Source organism: Plectrocnemia conspersa, unplaced genomic scaffold (genome assembly GCF_051122295.1).
Source record: "Plectrocnemia conspersa isolate PC_06_02 unplaced genomic scaffold, ASM5112229v1 ptg000011l, whole genome shotgun sequence".
Taxonomy (NCBI): domain Eukaryota; kingdom Metazoa; phylum Arthropoda; class Insecta; order Trichoptera; family Polycentropodidae; genus Plectrocnemia; species Plectrocnemia conspersa.
Window position 1 is genome coordinate 11,068,863 of NW_028277175.1, and position 10,407 is coordinate 11,079,269.

Consider the following 10,407-nt stretch of genomic DNA (forward strand, 5'->3'; position numbering starts at 1 on the left):
AATTGTTACTTTTAGGTAAAAACTAAAATTTCATTTAATAAATTTGAGACATTAAATATAAAAGCATGGATACTGATACAATGACAACTTAAAGTGCGTCATTTTTTAATACTGAAATATATAAATTACAAGAAAATTATTTCTCAAGCGATAACAATAGTAATATTAAAAAGAAAGCTTGTTCTTCAATAAGAAGAATATTCATACCCATGTTTTTATTATTTATATATTAATACTACACAGTCGCGTTACAATAAATAATTTACCTGTAATACGTATTTTTTAATTCAGACACTTTTCATTCTGTACTTTCTTTTATACCCTTTATAATAGTCTCTCACAAGTGCTTATTATTTATTAATATAATACCTTCCTCTTGAATTATACATTTCCTAATTATCTGCAATGTTTATTTTCCGACAATTTTCATTTCGCATATAAAATATTCTTTGTATATAATTGAAACGTTTATTAAGCGACGAAAGCCACAGATAACTGAGAAATAAATAATAATATACCATACAATATAAACTAGTCGTTTAGCTCGCGGCAAACAAACATAACGATAAATAGCTCCAGATAAAGAGCAGCTAAATTTCCGTTAAACGATCAAACACTAAGGTCACGAAAGCTGACCTAAATACTAATCTTGATTTACATGCATTGTAGAATTCGACCTTTTTTAAATCTAATCCAGCAAATTGACGCGCCCTTGTGTATTTTTTTCAATTACGATTGGTAATGAATTACCTAGGCTAGGCAACACAATGCCAATTGTAAAATTGCCAATAGTTGCCAATGAGCAACGGCGCAATTTGCTCTTTATTTCCGGAAAATGTCGTCGTTTCCGGCACCGCAGTCGCTCAATGGCGGAATAACATATGTGTATCCATGGAAAATATTAAAACTGATTATTTTATGATTTGCGTGCAAAGTACATAATTTATATGCACATATGATGAACATAAAATATAGTATTGAATATCGTTTAATATGTGAACAGAATAGCAATGTATTATCTTCTTAATAATATAAAAATCAGTGGACCATAAAACCATAGTTTATATAAGGGTAATAAAAGAGAGAAAAACGCTGCTATGCATAATGCTGATAATAAACAATAATGAATTTATGTTAGGGTTATCGTTTATTAATTTTAGATATGTCTGTTATGATAAAAAAAATTAAAAACTAAACTAAAAATCTTTACCCATTAAAAGATCTATAAACCAAAATTAAAGACCCAACATTACTTATATTTAGGGACCGACTGGTTTTTATCTTTGACCTTTGTTACATTGCAGATATAAAGTAATAATCATGATTAAACAGGCTACCAATAAAATTAACTTTTCATTGTAAATAGTTAATCAAAATTTCAGTATATTCCCAGAGAAAATTTATTTGCATTTCTGAATCGAGATAAACCGCCGTTTACTGTCAAAATTGGCTCAAATGCTAAGACTCTCTTAAATAATAAAGAAGCTTTAATATGCAATATAATTTATAAAAAAGAGTATTTTCTGTAACCAGCGTAATAATTATGAAAATACATGCATAATTTACAAATATATTTAATGCTGCTTTATCAAATATCTTTAAATGCATTTTACTATATTATTATCCCATCTCTTTTACGACTGTAGATGTTTTATAGCATATTTTTTCAAACAAACATTCTAGTATCTTGACACTATGACTTTTAAAATGGCCTAAAACTTTTCCTTATTTTTCAATCGACTCTTAAAAAAGCAAAACATGTCGTCAAATAAAATAATATGTTCTGCACAACACATAACAGTGAAGCAATGCGTACAGCATGAATTTTCGTCCATGTCAGTTAAACAGATTATGATATTCTTAAAATTTTGACTGTTTAGTTAAAACTATCTGAAACCAAAACTGAATAGTCAGTCTACTATTATTATTAAAAATTTACTAAAATACATAGACAAAGAACTGAGATATTGTTCACATATATCATAGAAACATTCGTGCATCTACCCATTCTTTACGTAAAGTAACGAGGGTACAACGAGGTCAACTACCTTTCTGAATCCACATTACTTACTTCCGTTTTTTACGACATTCGTACAATACCCGTGCCGTATACTTTTACATCAAAATCACATAAACGTAATACACGTCATCGGCAGATGATGATAACCCAGCTACAAATTTAGCTGGAAATTGTCGCCTTTTTCCGCAGAACATAGTCCTCTGTATGTGTACGAATCTCATAGAGAAGTCACGTGGGTATGTGCATATGTGGGTCAAAACGAATTTGTCCGAAACATATCCAAATAACCTAACAACGACGTGACGCGTCATTTTTTTCCCCAAACGGCACGTATCCTTCGCGTTTCTTGTGTGTGTACCATATGTTTTGTTTCCTTTTATTTTATTTTCCATGCGAGTTTTTCCTTTCACGAAATTGATTTATAAAGTGCCTTTCAAACTATTTTTATGCACGTCAATGTAACAGTAATTTATGATTTCTTTTTTTATGTTAAAGTATGTTTTATTAACATCGTTATATGAACGCCCTGGTTTTTTTTAATTTATGAAATTAGTCGAAAATTATTTTTTAGTCCCGTAATAAATAGTTTCGGTATAATTTGATACTACAAACATGTAACCTCATCATACATAGTAAGTCACTCTTCAAACTTTGTTTGAAGCTTTCCTTTTGAACGCTTCTATCAAAACAGAATAGTTTAATGGAAGCTTTCGATCACATGGTAATTGCGATTCCTATTAAATATAAAATTCTACTAAAACACATATTTAGTACACGTAGCAAATAGTATTTTTTACTTTTTAATATTATAATCAACTTTAATACAAAATATGTACTACAATCCAAAATTTAAAATAATATGATTTTTCCAATTAAAACATATAATCAAAAATAAAATCATAACCTTTTTTCATAGTACGATAAATTATATTTTAATAATTTTAAATTATTTATTGAATAACTTACCACTGCGTCGGCGCCAACACGATTTTATTGCTTTTGGCGTGAATTTTTGCCTTCTGAGAAGTGATAATTGTTTTTCGCGCACTCCTGTTGACCAAAATTCGATTTTAATATTCCAATCCTTATTTATTATATAAGTATATAGTTAAAAATTCATGTTAAAAGTAATAAGTCGTCGTCATAGTAGGAACGATCGGTTCTACATCTTAGACCATAATCTATATATTATACATATTTAAAAGAAGGTTTACATAAAATTTTACTACAAAGATTTTTTCCAAAATGAATTTCATTGCTAGTGTAAAAATTTCCTTCTCATAATAAACGTTTTAATAAAACTCTAAGAAAACTTTGATAAAAAAAAATTAAGTAGATAGAATTATATTTTTTCAGATAGTTGCGTGAAGGAAAGCTGACAAATTTTCTTTTTAATTGCTAATAATTTAAATGAGCAAAGTGGGGCTTTATAATTTATTATTTTATAATTTCAGTAGCGCCTATCAGTTGAATTAAATTTTCGCTAGTAGAAATATAAATCTACTAGTGAAAATGTATTTGGACTTTACTAGTAAAAAAATAACTTTACCAAAAAATACACATTCACTGTAACATTTATACATTGGGTGTAAATAAATAATGATAAGTATGTGTATACTGCTACATATAGAAAAGTTGAAATCATATAATTTTACTAGCACCTGCCAGATAAAATACATATCTACTGGTGATAATGTATTCCGATATGATTTTACTGAAATGACATATTTAAAAAAAAAAATCATGATTGTTTTTTCTAGATTTTTTTTAGGAATAAGCACATATAACTTAATGTATTATTTATTTATTTTCCTGCATTAAATCTAGTTGTCAAATTACCGATTATACAATTTATAAAAATATTAAATATTAAAAATAATAATTCAGCTGGTGCTGTTGAAGATGTTTCGTTATTTCTTTGCTTCTTTCTTAGGTATTTGAAAATTCAGATCTCCTTTTATTTCTTATATATATAAAAATGGACTAAGGGAACTTATTCCTGAAATACATGAGTACATACATCTCAAAGAACTACACCTACACCTCTAAAAAAAACACTATATTAATCTATTCCATAGAGTCTAGGGGCTTCTTAAACTTTTTTCATTCACGACCCCATTTTATGATTGTGGGTTTCTCCGCGACCCCAGATAAATAAAAAATAATGATATATAAATATTTTGTGCTGATTTATCGATTAAGTAACAATATACATACATATGAAAAAATATAATTTTAGAATTTGCTTAGAAACATACAAAAATATAAAATAATTAAAAATTGCACAAAAAGTTGTAAAATTGTATTTATTATAGTTACAAAAATTATATGCCGTATTTTTCATCAAACCTGCATTTTTTGCAATAACATAAATAAAAGAGAATATTGAGCAAAATATATCGTCGCTGGCATATATTGGAGCCCGGGCATTTTGGTCATCTTAGTCCGTTCGAATATATTCGAGCGCAGTTGTAAAGTGGTTAAGTACACAAAAATTAAAGGTAAAAATCGTTTTTTAATGAGACGGATGTGCTTGTAAATGAAAATAAAAATGAAAAAAAAAAAATGTGCAAAAAAGTTACTGCATAACAAATTAAATCTTGGTGCAATATTTGACACTGCTGTACGTAAAATCTAGCGATGAACGATATTGGGATTTAATATGTGTTAAAGCTGAAAATGTAATTTCACATAAATATGTGGTGTTCAATGGCAGAAGAACCCTTAATGTCATATCGGAGATTGTAAAAAATTCAGTTCTAGTTCCGATCCAGAATTCAGTCAAGGGCTTTTTTGGAAAATCTAGTTTTAAGTTTGAGACACTCGAAAGCTCAGCAAATTCCTCTTGAGCTTTATATATCAGGTGATCAATCTCACTTAAGCCAATAAAAATGGTTTTTGAATCCAAAATAACTTTTTGAAATCAATATTTGATATAAAATATTTACGAAACTGTGTTTCTAGCGCTTTTAAGTGACCTATAATAATTTTTGCGATAAAAGTTTTACAGTGATTTTTCTCGATTATAAAATTGTCGATACTAGAACACATTTCGAACGAATTCTTTTCTAATCTATTTTTCCAAATGTTGATCTCAGCTTGGATAGCCATAGGTAATTTTGAAAAAATAGCAGTAAGATCATATTTTTGTTCGGGTAAAAATATCTTGATTTCGTCCTTTAATAACAACAATCTTTCAATAAACAACTTTGACCTTTTGATATCCATCTGCGTGTAATAATAAATTTGTATAGTGGAAATCCGTATTTTTATAGAGATTTAAAAATAAGCGGCTATTAAAGGCATGGCTCTTAATAAAATGTATAATCTTAACAGCATCCTGAAGCACATTGTTCAATTCTGGTGCTATTTTTTTTGCTGCAAGGGCCTCTCGATCAATAAGGCAGTGAGTATAAGTTATATGATCATAATGAGCAGCTTAAAAAAATGATTTAAAACATGTAATTTTAATTTATGTATTTATATATTTTACAATAAAATCTCGCGACCCCAAGATTTCGCTAAGCGACCCCATTTGGGGTCGGGACCCATAGTTTAAGAAGCCCTGCCATAGACCAATATAAAACGCAATAGACTCTATTGCGTTTTAATATATGTTATGTGTGTTTTGTATACATTAGTAATGATTGGGTTGTTTGTAATTATTTAATTCACTCTTACAATCCGTTTAACTGTACATTTTTCAAAAAATATGGTGTTAACGTGTAATTCTATATATGTATATTAATTCTATAACTTTCCAATAAAATTGTATTATTATGATTCGCATTGTTTTTCCTTTCATTTTTTAACAACTTGATGAATTTATTAAGCGAACAGTAGTGCGCCCTTCATTTCCACAACTTTTCTATATAAATATTCTAAAAATGTCAAAATCTTAAAAACAAGAACGTTTCTCATAGTTAATACAACTTTGACATTTTACCTATAATATACAAGTTTTAAATGATGACACGCACAATATGTCGCACGCAATATAACGTACTTTATCTCTTTGAATCAAATTTTATTATATGTAAACTTTTAGATTCGATTTTTTTCGGAGTTTAATGAGCCATTACAGTTGTAAATAGTCATTCATCTCTCGTTATCGATCGTACGTTTTGCAGACCTTGTATCAAATGGCAAAAAGACAACGGCGTATTATGTTAATCGCGTTGCGTGCAATTATTATATTTATGGTATGCAATTTGGCAATTTGGATCGCTCGTAAACATCCATTCGAAACTTTGATTTCGCCCTCGGCCTCGACCGCAAAAGAACGCTTTATTGTCAATTTTAAAACACACACTGTCAATAATGGAATCAAATTAATCGCATTCGAGGGTCGGCGCGGAAAATCGCGCGCCGCTCCGACGGGAGGGTAGATTTCAGAACTTTCGCGACTGACAGGGGGTGGTATAATTTCACGGTTCGCCCTCCCGTCCGTCAGTCTTTCGCCCGCGGTTGCGACGGCCGCACCCCTTGATGGAAGACTCCATACTCAAAAACGCATCCCCTTTTCTGGCAGTCAGCGGCAAGAACATTTCGCTCGCTGACAGAACCCGCAAACCTTACGTCGCCTCGAGGCGCTTCGATATAAAAAAGAAATACTTTTGCAACAGCCCGATCGAATCTAGAAGCGATTCTAAATGCGATTCCGCGCATAATAAATTAGAGTGTCATAAAAAATCTAAGAAAATGTTGACGAGAACAGCTTTTAATTTGCCCGTTAAATGTTTACCAGGTGGCGTGTTCGGTGAGGCTAGAAATGCGGAAAAGAGGAAGCGTCCGGTGCACGACAACAGCAGAACGTTGATTGAAATCAGGGAAGCCAAGCAAGTGAGCGACTTTCAAAGGATTCTCGGCTCTAATGCAATATTGTCCGGAACGGCGCGCTCGCTAGCATCGCCCCTCTTCACTGAGATGTACAGCGATGCGCCCTTAGACGATGCCGTTTCCCGCAAGAGACCTTCGTCTAGCTACTCCGTCTGGAACGTCAGCGAGACGTACAACTACCTCTTCCAGAGGCATCTAGACTCCCTCAAGACAGTGCTCGGAGACAGGCTCGACGATGGACTGAGCCTCGACTCGCCCAACTCTGTCACGGTGCGAGACGAGAGACTTTACGAAGAACTGTACAATCTGTCGGAATACTACGACGACGTCTGCCCTCCGAAGCGGATTGAGAACGCTCAAGCGGAAGTGACTCCGATAGTGCGCAATTGTGCCAATAACTTCAACGTCAATCTGAGCGATCTCATATCGCTCGGCGAGTGCGTCCAGGACGACTCCCTTATTATGAGCACACCAGACGAAGATCTCGAATTGGAGAGGAGAATCCGTCAGTTGAAGTTGACCAAGAGCGACGTGCCTGCCATTACTCTGACAGAGTGTCGCGAACCTTCGACGCCCTCGCCCGTGCCGCACAACATAGACGATTCGTTCACTCTGAATGTGCCTTCGGTGGAGTGCGACGTAGCCGAATCCAGGCCTCCGCTGGCCGATTGAGTCCAATCAGTGCAGTGCTCCAGAGTCAGACGAAATGGCAGGCGCCAAGGAGGAGAGGGCGATCAGAGCTCCCGAAGGAAGAACGCTCACCCGTTCTAGTGCCGTCAGTCAAAAGTCAGTAGAGCTGAGCTTCGACAATGACCCTTTGAACAAATCGAGACTAGCCACGCAGCGCTCGGTGCCCAGCGATAACCAAGCGACGTCCAAGAGAGCCTTGGATCTGAGGCGCACCAAAAACTCTTCGATCGAGTCGACAATCAGCCTTCCGAATCAAAAATCGCTAGATAAGAAACAGGCGAGTCTATTGCACCAAAAATCCATCAACACTCAATCGGACATCGTCCTCAGCACCCAACATTCGATTTCAGACGATAGAAAAGCACTGAGAGACGCCTTATATCAAGGCATATTCCACAGACACCGCAGGACGATATTCGCAGTCGGATCGTTTCTCAGAATGCTCCGAAGTAAAAACTCTAACTACGACTCCATAAGATCCGATTCGGACGAAGTATAGTTTTAACGTATAGCATTAACATGACGCTTTATACCAACCGACTATTCATAACACAGCACTTTTGGTTGTACATACACGTCGAATAGAGCTTTTTATGTATTTTATATATATATAAAAGATAATATAATATATTATTAGACTAGAGAGTTGTACGATTTTATACATCATATATATCAAATGTTAATTTTGAACAAAGTTGATGCACCACTTTTAGTATTATATTATATATTGTTACCGATTTATAATAATGTTAATTATCGTTAGTTAATTTGTAATGATGTCGTCCCGATGCCACGTTTGATCGGTCACGAACGTTTGTATAGCATCGTATATACGTAACAACAATCGACTCGTTTGCCAAAGCTGTGTTCAAAACATTAAAATGTGAAAGAGAAATCAAAATTTTGTATTATGCGCGTATGTCAAATTTATATTTTTGAAAGAAATATTACGATTTTGACTGATTTAGAATCAAATAAAAAAATATAAGAGACTCTTCCAAACATTTCGTTGAATAATACGGACAGCTTTTAGTCGTGTTTATTGTGTAGCGGTATAGTTTATTCGATGCTTGAACACGTTGCTAGTTCGTCGATCGGTCGATCGACCATAGATTTTTCATAAGGCTGATGTGTATATATTAGTGTCCCATGTTTGTATGTCGTGAGAAAAGTGCACCAATGCATACGTATATTGTATATGAAGACTCAGACGCAGTAAGAAACACTTTGAACTATGATATCGCTGTGAGTTCTTCATACGTATGTACATATATTATAAAATGTCAGTGTATACATTCTTTAAGAGAGCAACAATTGTATTGTGAATTCAGCTGGATTGTGCCTGCAAGACCCGTTTATAATTTTACATATACCAAATGATTACACAGTACAGTATTTTTGCCACAAAAATAAGATAAATCAATTCATATTTAATTTATTGTAAGTCATGTTTCATTTTTCAAAGTAAAAAATATGTAATATAATAAAAATATAATATTTTTTATTTATTAGTTTTGTATATGTATACAAATATAATTGCAGATTTTATCCAAATCGTATTTAATTATATATAATAAAAAAAAAAAAACATTTTTTTTTATATTTAGCGATGCTGTATTTTTCTGCTAGCATATAAAATTTTTTGATGTAGCAATTTTTTAATTTTTTTTATTATATATAAACTTCTCTAAACTTACATATGATTGCAAATATTTTTATAGTCGATAATTGTTTCATTTAATTAAAATATCAATAATAAATCTAATGCAAAAAAATATTTTTAATTACCAGAAAAATATTGCATTGTATTCAGTAAAAATCTAATTAATTAAATAATAATGTAATATTTTTTGCAATTTTAAAAGCAAAAACTTCAACTTTAAAAATCGATAAATAGCCATACTGTTATTTAAATTAATACAATGTATGACATAACAGATATTTCAAAAAATCAAAAAGATTCATATCCACTGTTTAATCTTATATGTAAATTGATTTATCTTAATTTTCTGCAAAAATATTGTAAAGTATTATCTTCGTATTTTCACTTGAAAGTATCTTTTACGTTGAACTGATGTACATAACTAAAAAAATATATATTTAAATAAGTGTACATGAAATGGAAGAAAATTTCAATTAATTAAAACATGTATAAAATAAAATTTTATGAATATTACAGGGTATTTTGTACATCACATTTTTTGGAAGTATATATTATACAAAGATGAAGTATAAGCGCGCTGATTTTATTGTATCGTTTTTTAAAGCTCAGCTGTAACACAATACAATTATTTTAAAGGTGATTTTTGTGTACTTTTATATGGCATAATATTATGAGCTTAATAAATTCACGTGTCGTCAAAACATAATCAGACAGGTAATCTCCTATTTAAGACTTTTTGTATACATCACAATAGTATTATTAGTATTAAAACGCTCGAATGAATCGTTGACGTGTTATTCTAAAATGTGATTGTTAAACTTGAAACGGCTATTGACACGTACCAAAATTTTGTGAAAGATGTTATATTATATATGAATTAAACGTGTGTATTTTATTGAAATGCTTTTATTAGGTTAGAAATGTGTTGTTTATCGTATCGAAAGGCTCCCACCTTTTGCGCCATAGTTATAGAGCTACATATCTAATTTTATTCGATTTAAAGGAAGATACCTATAATTCACACAATCCATTCCTCATCCCAAAATCAAACTATTAAAATCTATTGTCGAGCTTTTTAAATGTGGGAATCCGTTGTGATCAATATATTTAGTATTTTTTTATGATATACATATTATTTTATATTCTAACAAGGAAAGGTACAGAAGGCCTTGTAAGATGATAAAATGTATACAAG

General features: G+C 31.8%; 1 protein-coding gene across 2 annotated transcripts in view; it reads left to right on the forward strand.

Annotated features, from left to right (window-relative positions):
* Positions 1–7,847, forward strand: part of LOC148229503 (uncharacterized) — a 31,350-nt gene extending 23,503 nt beyond the window's left edge. Inside the window, exon 2 of one of the 2 annotated variants that reach the window (XM_088198293.1) lies at positions 6,768–7,847. In XM_088198293.1, coding sequence (XP_088054419.1) covers positions 6,947–7,531 — 585 coding nt within the window. In that variant the 5' untranslated portion in view covers positions 6,768–6,946 and the 3' untranslated portion in view covers positions 7,532–7,847. The remainder of the gene's footprint in view (positions 1–6,767) is intronic. The other variant, XM_088198291.1, reaches the window with a different exon arrangement.
* The last annotated feature ends 2,560 nt before the right edge of the window (positions 7,848–10,407 follow it).